At 40.5% G+C, this 14,922-nt stretch overlaps 1 protein-coding gene across 2 annotated transcripts in view; it reads right to left on the minus strand.

The window, feature by feature from the left end:
• Window positions 1-14,922, minus strand: part of LOC122563725 (angiopoietin-2) — a 243,994-nt gene that overhangs the window by 26,728 nt on the left and 202,344 nt on the right. For both annotated transcript variants that reach the window (XM_043717869.2, XM_043717870.2), the window contains one exon: window positions 1,091-1,221. In XM_043717869.2, coding sequence (XP_043573804.2) covers window positions 1,091-1,221 — 131 coding nt within the window. The remainder of the gene's footprint in view (window positions 1-1,090; window positions 1,222-14,922) is intronic.

Below are 14,922 nucleotides of genomic sequence, written 5' to 3' on the forward strand. Positions count from 1 at the left end.
CATCCCTGTTTCCATTCCAGTGAATCTCTTCTGCACCCTCTCTCATTCCTTAACATTTTTGCCTGGAATGTATTGCCCAGAATATTGCAGCGAGGGCAGAGGCAGTGTTTTATAAATGCTGAGTGTAACTTGCCTACTTTGATAAAATATGCTTCTAATTATAAAGTCAGGAATCCACCTACACCTTTTTTTTTGATTTATCACACCTTCTTCAAAGAATCATGTATATACACCCCCAGCTCTTTCTATTCCTGAAACTTGTCTAAAATTATATCATTTGTTTATATTTCCACCTTTCATTCCTGCCACCAAAATAAATCTTTGTGTGCAATTTATTGGCTGAGTGTTCCTGGATCTAAGAAGCTGGGTTTGGAGATGAGTGGAGGCTGCATTTAAATGGAATGGAATGGTGCCCCTTCCATTTTGAGCATTACCAAGCTTTCAAATGTCTCACTTTTTTCAGTTATAATCCAATCCAATTTCCCTATTACCACCTCCTTTGGTGTAACATTGGCAGCCTTCTCTTCTTCAATAAAGACAGATGTAATATACTCATTGATGTGAGTTTAACTGTTTGCACATTCAGTTACATACAGGATACAAATTTGCAGCAGAACATCTCAACACCAAACAGTCAATATCACAGAGAATTAATGAGGGATTTCGTGGAAAATAGGACAATCATTTCATATTATAAAGCAACTATTAGATTGTGGTTACACTGCCTCTATTAGAAAATAATGCAGGAAGTCTTAGCTCTTGGCTTAAGTTGTGCCAAATCTGAATAAGAATTTATTGGCAAGAGTGGTCAATGCAAATCAAAATGTTTCCATTTACTAGTAAGAGATATTTCACTTCTTGATTAGCATAAGACACAGAAACTGCAACATGCTCACCAGAATCATTATGGAGGGAAGGGAAAATGTTTTATATTTCTCTATTGATTTTGCTTTCTGTTTTCTGAATGTTGTTACAGAAGCATTCCTGGTCTCTTATACAAGCGATCACACTGATGATACTGTACTGTTTTGATAGCAGTTTCCCAGTACAAACAATAGATAGCTGGGAGAATGAACTTCTTCTGTCTTACCTCCGGATGCCATCTGGGAGCATTTACAGCCGCATTCATCATTGTCAGCATCCTTGGTGCTAAATTTTGTACCAGAGGGGCTGAGGCTGCTGGTTCTCCCGGCTGTTCCACTGTAACCCTTTATGTGGAGCCTGTGAGATAAACAGATGAGAATTGAAATAATGCATCCTAATGCCAGACCTTTCCTTAGTTCAATTAAAAATGCTTTTTCCGGCATTTGCTGTTAAGTAACTGAAGTAAAGAGCAATTTATTAATACGACCTAGCCAAAATAAATTTGCAAGTTGTGCACATTTGACATCTCTGTGACTGCAACTGTTCCAGATTTTGCTGTAATAATTATAGCACCTGAACAATGCGCAGCATTTCTAATGTGCAAATGTTCCAGAGTGAATTGTGAATTACCATCAGCTTGACATGTGTTGTTTTGGTATTTTACACTTATCCACCTTGAGATTCTCTTTATTTGCACTTTAATTACTCACTAGATTTATGGAAAATTAAGTCTAATAACTCAAGCAAGTACGGTTTTGAACAAGTTGAGAATTGTGAAGGATTAATAATCAACCTCTCTCGGCCAGAAAATGAATAATTCACACTTGCAACCGGAATATTTTTGTTTTCAACACGACAACTGATATGGCATGAGTTGTTTATCTATAAAGCTATTTCATATATGCTGCAAACGACTGTGGACTATTCAAGCATTGGGCAGAAAACATCACGTTAATGATGAGGAGTCAAATATTTCAACCCTTCACTTGAATAGAAATGTTTCACAAAAATATATCATACTTAACAGAAATGATACACTATGAAGATATATTACTAAGCAAATGGTGAATGATAGCTGCAATATCCTGCATATGGCTTCTGTTTGACCAGTATTTGTTGTCTTTGATCCAGACAGTTTATATAACTGTGAATATTCTTTGCATGGACATATCATTTGAATTAATGGTTTAGATTCTGCTAGAGTATGCCAAGTTCGATAGAATTCCTACATTGTGGAAGCAGGCCATTTGACCCATCAAGTCCACACCAATCCTTCAAAGAGCATCCCATCGAGAATCCACCTACCCTATCCCTGTAACCTTGCATTGCCCATCACTAATCCACCACATCTTTGGCTTGTGGGTGGAAACCGAGGCCCCAAAGAAAACCCACACAGACACAGAGAAGGTGCAAACTCAACAAAGACATATGCGCGGGGGTGGAAATGAACCCTGGTCCCTGCCACTTTGAGGCAACAGTGCGAACCACTGAGCGACCATGCCACCTTCATGTGTTCATAAATGTTTAGTTTTCATTTCTTTTCCGAGTAGATGTAGATTCAAAGTCAACAGGGCATTGAAGACCAACAGTATATTTTCTTAACCAATGATTCAAAAAGAATTAGAAAGCTAAATGAGGAAAAGCTGAGAAATGAATTCAGTACATTTGGCAGAGGTCATGGCCTAGAGGCATGTTTGGGGGGGGGGGGGGGGCGGATGGGTGAGTAACAGTGTGTGTTGATAATCAGTCTATCACTTGTTTGAGGCATAGGTCTGCCTGTAACAAACATGCTATTTTCAGTTTATTGAAATGCTTGGTGAAAGTCTCTTTTGTTCCAGTTAACAGTGACAAAGAGGGAATAATATTCATTTTTGATGATTAAGACATTTGCACTTTTGGTACAGCTGTGGCGCAGTCCAGTGTACTCCTCCAACAAAAGTCGTAACATTTCCCAAAAGATTTAATGATCTCAGTGGGGAGGATTTCCTCTTCCCCAAAGTTAATCTTAATCCAGTTTTAAAAGAGGCGGATCTACAGAGATCAGCTGCTTGAAACAGGGTAACCAGTCAAATCAATTTGAAATATTCTTACAAATAGAACAGAAGTTAAAGGTACAAAATTCCTTCACTTATAATTTAGAGAGCGCAATAAATGGTAAAAAAAATTAAATAGAAGCAAAACATATTTTTAATGCAATATTTTGATGTTATAATGGAGAAATTTGATATTCCACAAGTAAGTTAGCCTTTCAAGGTCATTGAAGGTGGTTAGTAATGATTAGTGTGCTGTTTAAAAAAAAAGCATGTTATGTTAGCACTGCTGCCTCACAGTGCCAGATACCTGGGTACAATTCCCACCTCTGACAACTGTCTGTGTGGAGTTTGCACATTCTCCCTATACCTGTGTGGGTTTCCTCCGGGTGCTCTGGTTTCCTCCCACAGTCCAAAGTTGTGCAGGTTAGGTAAATTGGCCATACTAAATTGCCCGTAGTGTTAATTGAAGGGGTAAATGTAGGGGAATGGGTCTGGGTGGGTTGCTCTTCAGAGGGCCAGTGTGGACTTGTTGGGCCAAAGGGCCTGTTCCACACGTAAGTAATCAAATCATATCTCTTTCAATAATTGATGACTTCTTCAAGGGCAGGTCAGACAAATGAATTAAGTGCAAGTTTCTCTTATTCTATAAATTGACCACTCATTACACAATGGCTCAGTGATTAGCACTGCTGCCTCACAGCATCAGGAACCTGGGTTCGATTCCCCCCTTGAACGACTGCCTGTGTGGAGTTTTCATGTTCTCCCTGTGTCTGCTGAGTGCCCCAGTTTCCTCCCACAGTCCAAAGATGTGCAAGTTAGGTGGATTAACCGTGCCAAATTCCCTATAGCGTTCAGAGATGTGTAGGTTAGCCATGGGAAATGCGGGGTTACTGGGATAGAGTAGGGGGGTGGTCCAGGTGGAATGGTCTTCAGAGGGTTGGTGTGGACTTGTTGGGCTGAATAGCCTGCTTTCACATTATGGGGATTCTATAAAAAATTACATCTCGAAATTTGGGGCGTCAACTGCATGTCGTCTGGAGAAGCTTGGACAGACTGTAAACAATTTCTGAATTGTCATGTTATTCTGCACGCATGTGGACTCTGAAAATATCTGTCAGTTTCAGCTGTGCACAGATAATATTGCTGTCATAATCACAAGAAAATCTGAACATTTAGAGACAAGAAAGAAGATATTTGGCATCCTTAAGAAAAATAGAACAGAAGGAAAGAGGGTGATGTATCTCTAAATGAATGAAACACTTCAGAAGTTAAACAAAATCATGGAACATAAGAAATTAACCAAGGTATTATTTTTGTGGTTTTAAAAAATTCATACCGAGGAAATAGTAGTGTCCATCAAAACTGAATAGGAAAACCATCCATTTCTGGAGCGATAAGCAATGTGTATCCAAATCAATCATTCAAATTTAATGGGAAATTTATGCCAAGCCAATATAAATTGTGAATGCCCAAGTGATTTTCAAACTAGTAAATTACTGCATGATTGCTTCATGAACCAATGCCTCAGAGACTCAAGAAATGAAAAGATATCATGACTTGGTAATTGTAAGTGAACTAAAAAACATTAAACAGGGAATGACTATGGAAACTAATATTTATATAGTGCATTTAACGTAGAGAAATAGCATGAGGTGCTTTGTAATTAGTTCAATGTAACTTAATACCATCAGCTGAGAACAAATGAATTCCCTTTAAAAGCAAACATCTGAGTATCTAGAATGAAGAAGCTTGGTCCTAAATGGATCAACAGAATGTTCCAAGAAGGAATAAAACATGGCCTAAATATTTTGTTGCATGCTGCACAGAAAAATTGGACTTTAGAAGAATACAATTTGAATGTAAAGCTTAGAAGAAGGTAAGAAATCAGTTGAAGATTAGAAGGCAGTTTTGGGGCCAATATTCGGTTCAGGAGGAGCAAAAGCCTTAACAGAAAATGGCATTGGTGACTCTATTGTTCTTATCTAGGTTAATGATGCAAGTAATGAAAGCCATCATATGAGAGATGAGGTCAGGGGAGGGGTTTCTTCCCAATGAAGGGTCAAGTCCAAAACGCTGACTCTGTTGCTCCTCAGATGCTGCCTGACCTGCTGTACTTTTTCCAGCACCACACTTCATCAACTTTGACTTCTCCAGCATCTGCAGAACTCACTATCTCCCACAATCAGCCAAAGGCTTGTTAAATGAGGTTGATCAACTTAAGTGTTCAAAGTAGCAGCGGGTTTTCCTTTAATCAACATTTTTGTAAATTTTGTTCACATAATACCGCTTCAAAGCTGTGCTTTACAGATTACATAAACTCCCCATGAGCTGACAGCACCACTGGCTAATAATGTATTAACATCCCACATGGGTTTCTTCATTGATATCATGAAGAAAACAGTGCTGTGTGAATGAGTTTTGAACCCATAGTTTTTAATATATCCAATTACTGAGAATGTAGCAACCAAAACAAACACGAAGCAGAAACATATTGCTAAGTCATTAAGTCATCCTTGAAGGATATGATTTGGAATATGTACAGTACCCTGTGGCAGAATGAATTTATTGTGAGGTAATCTACTTTGGGTCCACAATAGATCAATGTAGTCTCTAAATGGCAAAACCTGGGAACTGTGGAGGACCAAGGAGATTTAGAGACTTGTATGAAATCATTAAAAGTGAGTAGGCAAGTACAAAATTAATTTACAAGGCTACTGGAGTGTTGGTCTTTACCTCAAGAGGACTGGACTGCAAAGACGTTATAGCTCAGTTATATAAAACAAGTCAGAATATATCTGAATTATTGTGTTTACTTTGAAGAACACCCCAGGAAAGATATTATAGTCTTTAATGAGGTGCAATGCAGATCCCTGGAATGATAGAAAATGATCCCAGGAACGATACTCGATGCCCCCCAAGAAAATTCAGACACAAACCGACTGACTTTAAAAAAGGCCTTGACCACCATCCATAGGAAGAGGTAAGAATTTAGACTTTTACTTTTCAGTCAGAGGAAGTCCTGCTATTGAGAGGTGCCAGCCAACCTGATTGCTTTAATAGTCCCATAACAAAATGGTGTATTCTGCAGGGACTTCATACGATCCCGGAAACAAGAAACAACGGGCACTGATTTCCAGGCTGTGGGACTGAAAGAGATCAAGGAACATAGGAAGGCACAAGAGTACGTTGGATTTTGAAGATTTTCGGAGTCACAATGTGTGAGATGAGAGGGGTTGGTGAGGGGAATGTCCTTGAGATGCTCAGGGGTACGCCACTGAAGCTGGTGAGAAAATGGCTTACTCACTTCTAGTGGCCATCATATCACAGAAAGACAGGTGGACATGGGCTTTTAAATCAGCAATAATTGGCTTCTTAAGGGCCACACTAGACCTAAAGCTGTGAGACCTATTGGGCACCATACTTACTCCTTAATATTATAGGGACAAGGTTTGGGGAGGTGTGTGGGAAGGTGGTGGGCTTGCCACAGGTATATTTTATGTGCCCCCTGCCACAGCAATGGGCTGTGAAATCCAGCCTAACCTCTTTATTCAAGGTGCACTTCAAATTTGGGACTCTATTTCCCTACAAAGTTCTTGAGATGGCAGGTCTGTTGACAATTCCCAAACAGACATTGGTGGATTTTTATTTCTCTAAGAACATATGGAACCAGTGAAGCCAAAACAGGATGCTATTTTGGCATGATCTAACTAAATGACAGTAGAGGCTCAGGAGACAAGCTGTGTGGTTAAACCACATCTGCAGTGAGAGCAGGAGCAGGCTGCAAGGCGGTACAGCAGGCAGCCCAGAGCAGCTGATAGGGGTTAGGTTGAGTCCAAAGCGAGGGAAGTTGAGCCCCTCTGAGGAATGTGAGCCCAGCGTGGCAAGGCACTCATCGACTGTGGTGTTGAACTGTTAACTGTGTTTCTTTGTTTTTCCATTTTTAGTAAGAAGGACTGTAATGCTTAACTTTTTAACTTTGTTTCCTTATTTTATGCTTTACAACTGAGATTGTGTACCAAGTTACCTTTGTACTTAAGATGGCACCATAAGTGGCAAGTTGTAAACCTTTCATTGTACTCAGCGACAATAAACCTAAATCTAAAAAAATGAGTTGCTTGCTGTGATACAATTCCAGAGAGATTCAAAACAATGCCTATGTGGCTGATTTCTAGGATCTGAAGACTGAGTGACAAACAGTTACCTGGTCTCCTTAAACCCTGAAATGAAATTATGAGCATTTTCAGAGATGAGCAGAAAATATTAGTGCCACATCATGTACAAGGTGTCATCAACTGGTTCCCTGTCCAGAAGCCAACCACAGAGTCACACTTGACTTCCAGTTAGAGGTGAACTGAGATGGTGAAAGCAATCGGATGATGTTAGTTTGTGGCAGAATATGGAAGTCGGGGGACTTGATCTTTGAGGAGGTTTTGGGTTGGGGGAAGGTGATAGAGAGGAGATGCCAGTCCCACAGGAGGGAAAAAGGGAGGGCAATCCCAAGGGATTAGGTTTTGAATGAAAAGAACAAAGAACAAAGAAATTTTACAGCCCAGGAACAGGCCCTTTTGCCCTCCAAGCCTGAGACGATTCAAATCACTGTCTAAACCCGTCACCCAATTCCTAAGCATCTGTATCCCTCTGCTCCCCACCTACTCATGCATCTGTCCAGATGCATCTTAACTGAATCTACCGTGCCTGCCTCTACTACCTCTGCTGGCAACACATTCCAGGCACCTACCACCCTCTGTGTAAAGTACTTGCTGGTTGTATCCCCCTTAAACTTTTCACCTCTCAGCTTGAAAGCATGACCTCTTGTTATTGAATCCTTCACCCTGGGAAAAAGCCTATCTCTATCTACCCTGTCTATACCCTGATTGAAAAGTGTGTGGTGGTATTGGTGGTAGTGGTGAGGTGGGGGTGGGGGACATGGGGTGGGATCGGTGCAGTGGGTTCATGATCCTTGGATTACAAGAGCTGGATTTGAATACCTGGGTGCAAATCAGGGACATGTAGTGCTGGAATCAGGGATATGTTGATGGAGCCGCCCAATATTGACAGGTACCGTGGATCCACCAGGCAGTGAAAAGGCATGTATTTCCTCGATTTACCAAGATCTTGCCTTAATGGAGCTCTGTGGTTTCTCATGCTCAAAGCATCAGGGCTGACAAAGCTGGAATTATTGGTGATACTAAAGGTCATGGTCACATTATCATAAAGACCAATGCATTTTCTTTGGATAGATTAGTTACCTTCCCACCTTCCCACTTCAGATAAAAAAAACAGAATTGGTTGTTTTGGAAGTAAGGTTAGTGAGGAATATGGCTTTTAAGACTTTAATCCTCTACCCTAGTAAATCTGTCTCTTTTCTATTTAAAATCTCTTTCCTTCCCACTACACTGCCAAAGTAATATTACTGTAAATTCTCCAAACCCCTGTCTCTTCTCTGAATAATAAATTAACATTTGCACACTGCTTTGTTCTTATAACTTTAGAATTACTGACTTATCAGAATGTCTGAATGAAGGTAAACTATTGCTTCTGGACAGATTCTAATTTAATGACAAAGCTTCTTTCCCCAAATGGGTCCCAATTATTTTTCTCCTACTTGCCAATGTTATGTACCAAAACACAAAGAATTATGCGTATTAATATATATTAAAACATGTTGAATAGATATAATGTATTCTGGGAAACAGAGACAACATGCATCACCATTTCCACAGACAAACCAGTAGTGATGCTGCCAGAGAGATGTGAAGGATTTTGTAATTTCCTTTCAAATAGACTTAAATGTAATCTCCCTACTTCTATTTTATCTTTTTTGCTCAAATTGAAATTGGAGTGCTCACTAATACACACAATGTTACAGTACTGAATGACCATCGAGGCAACTCAAGCTTGAATTCAATTTGCTGTTCTATGATTTACCATTTTTTGTCAGAGGCCCACTGAAGATGTTACCTAGTATGGTGATGAAACATCTGGAAATGAACCTTCCAGCTCAGCGAGCAAACCTATATCCAGAACCTCAACCTGAGCTCCAAATCTTCTCAAAACTCGTTATTTACCATTTCACCTTAAAACGTGGATATCAGTGAAGCATTCGCACTGACGATATGTATGATGATAGCCATAGACTTGACTATTTTATTTTAGCATTGAAAAGGCCCAAAGGGCAAAGAGGAACCCATTCCATGGTCCAACTGGGCTGAAGGACCTGTTTTTATACTCTGTGACTATGACTCTATGACCATAACCCATGATTCAATACAAAGATAAAATAGTTGACTTGAGAATAGGCTGTCCCCTCTTTCAGCTCATGAAATGAAGGGGAAGGATTAAGAAGAGAACAATCAGGCAAGGAATGTGTGTACTGGCCTCAGTTGTAGTTAGGCAACATAAATTAGGAAAAGAAATGAAAAATAGTTTAAATGAAATCAAACATGCATGTATGTTATCTTTTCAATGTAAATTCCCTAAAATGTAATTATCTTAACAAATTGCGACAGTAGATATAATTGTTACAGACTCATAGTGAACAATGTGCAATGTTCAATCATCATTATACACTTTAACTTCAACAGTGCTCGTGTATTTGGGTGGAAAGCATGTAACTGTGACAGTCAGACTGTGATTTTGGCCAATAATTCTGCAGAAGGATTAACAGACACTGATGAGACATTAAATACATGAATTAAACCAAGGTCCTGAAGTACCTTTTCTCCATTGATGCATTCATGGGATATAGATCTCACCGGTCTGGCCATTAATTATTGCTTTTACTTAACTGCCTTTACGACATTTGAGAGTCACCACTTGGAACACAATGGAATGGATTAATAGTCCATTTCAGAGGGTAGTTAAGAATCAATTGTTTACACAAAAATATAATATTGCAGATACTGGACGCCTGAAAGAAAACCAGAACATGTTGGAAATGCACAGCAGGTCTGGCAGCATCTGCAGTGAGAAACAGAGTTAATAATTCACCACTGTGACTCAAATCCAAAATCCAGTTATTAGTCATGTTACTGTGGGACTGGAGTTATCTATATATTTCAGAATAGGTAAGGATAGCAGACTTCCTCTCTTAAATGACATTCCTGAAAGTGAATCAGATGTGTCTTTCTTTAAAAAAAGAACAATAATCCAAGAGTTTTATCATTACCATTATTGATAGTAACTTCTTAATTCTACATTTGATTAATACATCAGCATTCAATTTCCCAGCTATCATGATGGGAGCTGACCTTGTATTTCCAAAGCATTAGTGCAGGCTATAGGACTGCAAGTCCAGTAAAATAACCATTATGCTATCATATTTAACTTCTTTCCAAACAACTGTGCGATGAGATGGACAGCATAAATAGAGGATTACAAGTAAGTCAGAGAAGGGCAAACCCAAAGGATCGAAATGAAAATCAGTACCTTCAGGGAAATATTTTAAAAAATAGCTCTGTCGTGAGCAAATCATAAAATCCCTGTAGTGTGGAAACAAGCCCTTTGGCCCAGCAAGTCCACACCAACCATCTGAAGAGTAACCCCCTGACTAATACACATCCCTACACATGTTGGATAATTTAACATGGCCAATTCACCTGACCTGCACATCTTTGGACCATGGGAGGAAACCAGAGCATCCAGAGGAAACCCACGCAGACACGGGGAGAATGTGCAAACTCCACACAGTCACACGAGGCTGGAATTGAACCTGGGTCCCTAGCGCTGAGGTAGCAGTGCTAACCACTGAACCGCCATGTTTAGTTTGGCACTAAACAAAATATATTATCCAACATGATATTATCCAACATGTTTTTTTTTGCAATATGTGTTGCAGAATTTCTTACCACAACATAATTATAACTATTGGTACCAGGTAAAAAATCATGAATGATTACTAAATAAAACAGATGATTATGACCTCACATCTGTTAATCCTGCAATGTGGATCTCACTATACATCCAAGCGGAAACAAAAACTGCATTGAACAAATCCATGAGTGAGGTGGAATTCATTAAAAAGGCTGATCCTTACAGCAATTTCAATATTATCTCAAATATATTGCAGTTGAAGTCTTTAACGAGATTACTGCTTTGCAGATTACTGATTTGCAATCATTCTCATTAAACTTTTATTGTCTGTTCAATTTTATCATGAACTTCTATTATTCCCCAAAAAAACAATATAAAAGTCAAAAGCTATACTTTGATCCCCATTCGGTAACAAGTAAGTACAACACAAAAGTTTTGTTCGAACCATGTGGTGTGTGCTATTGGAGCATATCAAAATAACATTGGTTAAGTGACGCACCTATTTGAAAATATTACAAATTAATTGCAACTGACTCTTCCAGTGTATTTAAATGGAGGTTGGGGAGAGCATTTTTGGGATTATTTTCCTGATCTTCCTCTAAGGCAATGTAATATTTACTTTCTCCACCTCTGAAGATCAGTGTCCCCTGGCAACATCGTTAGTTACTGGGATCATAGTCCTCTATGAAGCATAGTTCAACATGAGAGATTTTTAGATAGAGCAATGGTTTCCAGTGGACTTGTTTCTTTTGAAAATTCATGAATCTTTTTTTCTGAATTCAAAGTACAAAGAACATTACAGCACAGGAACAGGCCCTTCAGCCCTCCAAGCCTGCACCAATCCAGATTCTCTATCTAATGCTGACACCTGTTTCCTCAGGATCTGTGTCTCTCTACTCCCTGTCCATTCATTTATCTGTCTAGATACAATGACGCTATCGTGCTCGCCTCTACCACCTCTGCTGGCAACACGTTGCAGGCACCCACCATCTTCTGCATAAGAACTTTCCATGTATATCTCTCTTAAACGTTTCCCTTCCCACAATGAACTCATGACCCCTAATAATTGAGTCCCCAACTCTGGGAAAAAGCTTCTTGCTATCCACCTTGTTCATACCTCTCATGATTTTGTAGACCTCAGTCAGGTCCCCCCTCAACCTCTGCTTTTCTAATGAAAATAATTCTAATTTACTCAACCTCCTTTTATAGCCAGTGCCCTCCATACCAGGCAACATTCTGTTGAACCTCCTGTGCACCCTTTCCAAAACATCCACATCCTTTTGGTAATGTGGTGACTAGAACTGTATGCTGTATTCCAAATGTGGCTGAACTAAAGTCTTATACAACTGTAACATGACATGCCAACTCTCGCATTGAATACCCCATCTGATGAAGAAAAGCATGTCATATGCCTTCTTGACCACTCTCTTAACCTGCATTGCCACCTTCAGAGTACAGTGGACCTGAACACCCAGATCTTTCTGTACATCAATTTTCCGCAGGGCCTTTCTATTTACCATATGGTTCATTCTTGAATTGGATCTTCCAAAATGCATCATCTCACTTTTGCGCGGATTGAACTCCATCTGCCATTTTTCTGCCCAACTCTCCAATCTATGCAAGGTTTCTGAAGGTTTGTAGCTCAGGTTGAGGTTTAGGGTGTAGGTTTGCTCGCTAAGCTGTAGGTTTGATATCCAGATGTTTCATTACCTGGCTAGGTATCATCATCAGTGGTGACTTCCAAGTGAAGCAAAGCTGTTGTCTCCTGCTTTCTATTTATATCTTTCTCCTGGATGGGATTCCTGGGGTTTGTGGTGATGTCATTTCCTGTTTGTTTTCTGAGGGGTTGATAGATGGAATCTAGATCTATGTGTTTGTTTATGGCGTTGTGGTTGGAGTGCCAGGCCTCTAGGAATTCTCTGGCATGTCTTTGCTTAGCCTGTCCCAGGATAGATGTATTGTCCCAGTTCAAATGGTTTTTTTCATCCGTGTGTAGGCCTACGAAGGAGAGAGGGTCGTGTCTTTTTGTGGCTAGCTAGTGTTCGTGTATCCTGGTGGCTAACTTTCTTCCTGTTTGTCCTACGTAGTATTTGTGGCAGTCCTTGCATGGAATTTTGTAGACGACGTTGGTTTTGTCCATGGGTTGTACTGGGTCTTTTAAGTTTGTTAGTTTTTGGTTGAGTGTGTTGGTGGGTTTGTGTGCTACTAGGATTCCGAGGGGTCTTAGTAGTCTGGCTGTCATTTCTGAAACTTCTTTGATGTATGGTAAGGTGATTAGGGTTTCTGGCTGCATTTGGTCTGCTTGTCGTGGTTTGTTCTTGAGGAATCTGCGCACTGTATTTTTTGAGTATCCGTTCTTCTTGAATACATTGTATAGGTGGTTCTCCCCTGTTTTCCAAAGTTCGTCTGTGCTGCAGTGTGTGGTGGCTCGTTGGAATAGTGTTCTGATACAGCTTTGTTTGTGTGTGTTGGGATGATTGCTGGTGTAGTTTAGTATTTGGTCAGTGTTTGTCGGTTTTCTGTATACGCAGGTTTGTAGTTCTCCGTTGTCCTTTCTTTCTACTGTGACGTCCAGAAATGCGAGTTTGTTGTCGGTTTCTTCCTCCTTGGTGAACTTTATGCCTGTGAGGGTGTTGTTGATGATGTTAAATGTCTCTTCTATCTTGTTTCGTTTTGTGATGACAAAGGTGTCATCTACGTAGCGGACCCAGATTTTTGGTTTGATGGTTGGTAGGGCTGTTTGTTCTAGTCTTTGCATTACCGCTTCTGCTATGAATCCTGACAGCGAAGATCCCATGGGTGTGCCATTGGTTTGTTTGTAGACTATGTTGTTGAAGGTGAAGTGGGTGGTGAGGCACAGGTCCACTAGCTTCATGATGTTTTCGTTGGTAATGTGATTGATGGTGGTTGGTGTGTGTGTGATGGTCTCTTCTAAAAGTGTGGTAAGTGTCTCAAATCTATCTATATTCTGCTGCATTCTCTGACAGTCCCCTTCATTGTCTGTTACTCCACCAATCTTAGTCTCATCTGCAAACTTGCTAAGCAGACCACTTATGCCTTCCTCCAAATCATTTATGTATACCACAAACAACAGTAGTCCCAGCATGGATCCCTGTGGAACACCACTGGTCACAGTTCTCCATTTTGGGAAACTCACTTCCACTACTACTCTCTGTTGCCCAGCTAGTGATCTACTTACTGAAGTCCATATGCAAAGGAACCTCAATTACCTGAACAAGGTATTTCGTTCAGATATTTGATTATTCGGATAACTGATTCAATGCCTCTCCTCTGGGACTCGCTGATTCCTAATTTTTCCTTTTCCCTCGCTCTGTCTGCCTTGCTCCCTCTCTCTGTCTTAGTTTTGTTTTTGATAGACACACACTTGTGTGTAAGGGACCTACAGCATTGCTGCAGCCTCTCCCCACTGCTACTTCACTTCAATGAGATTGACAGAGTGAGCACTTGCTGAGGCCACTGTCTCACAGCACAACACCTACACACCCTGCCCCTCCTCCCTCCCCCCCCCCCCCCCCCCCCCCCCCCCCCCGCCAACTGCTGTGTGCTTTCAACTCTCCACATTTCCACACAATGGAGTGAAGTGGCCAGATGCCTCTTATACCTTCTCCCCCTAGTGGGACACCAGAACAAAATGAAGCAACGGAATGGAGATGGCAGCTGGACTGGACATCAGCAGCAAGTCTGGTGCTGCCTTTGGAGAGTGAGTCTCAAAATAACACAGACACACAGATACACACACACACGTGCAGCCACACACACAATATTTTGACAAGTTCCCACTATGCCCTGTACAGGACAATGTTATTATTTGGGGAAGGGGAGTTTAGGGTATACCTCTGTGTAGAACTCCAGGGAAAGTGTGGGGAGAGAAGGTGAGAGGTCAGTCATTTGGAGATGGTGCCTGGGCTCCCATCGATGTCCAGGACTGTTCTCAGCATCATTTCAATAAGCCAAGTTCACTTTTAATCACTGTAAACAAAACACGCAATCAGTGTTGGTAACACCTCTTTGATGTAATGTTTCTATCGGCACCTTGAGATCTTCTTTGGATAATCCGGAATTCAGATAATTGATAGTCGGATAATCAAGATTCCTCTGTATATGACATCTACAGTCCTTCCCTCATCAATCAACTTTGTCACTTCCTCAAAAAATGCTATTAATGACCTTCCCCGTACAAAACCATGTTGCC

The sequence above is a fragment of the Chiloscyllium plagiosum genome, unplaced genomic scaffold, assembly GCF_037043375.1.
Source record: "Chiloscyllium plagiosum isolate Xiang-an unplaced genomic scaffold, Cpla_swu_hap1 HiC_scaffold_30, whole genome shotgun sequence".
NCBI classification, from domain to species: domain Eukaryota; kingdom Metazoa; phylum Chordata; class Chondrichthyes; order Orectolobiformes; family Hemiscylliidae; genus Chiloscyllium; species Chiloscyllium plagiosum.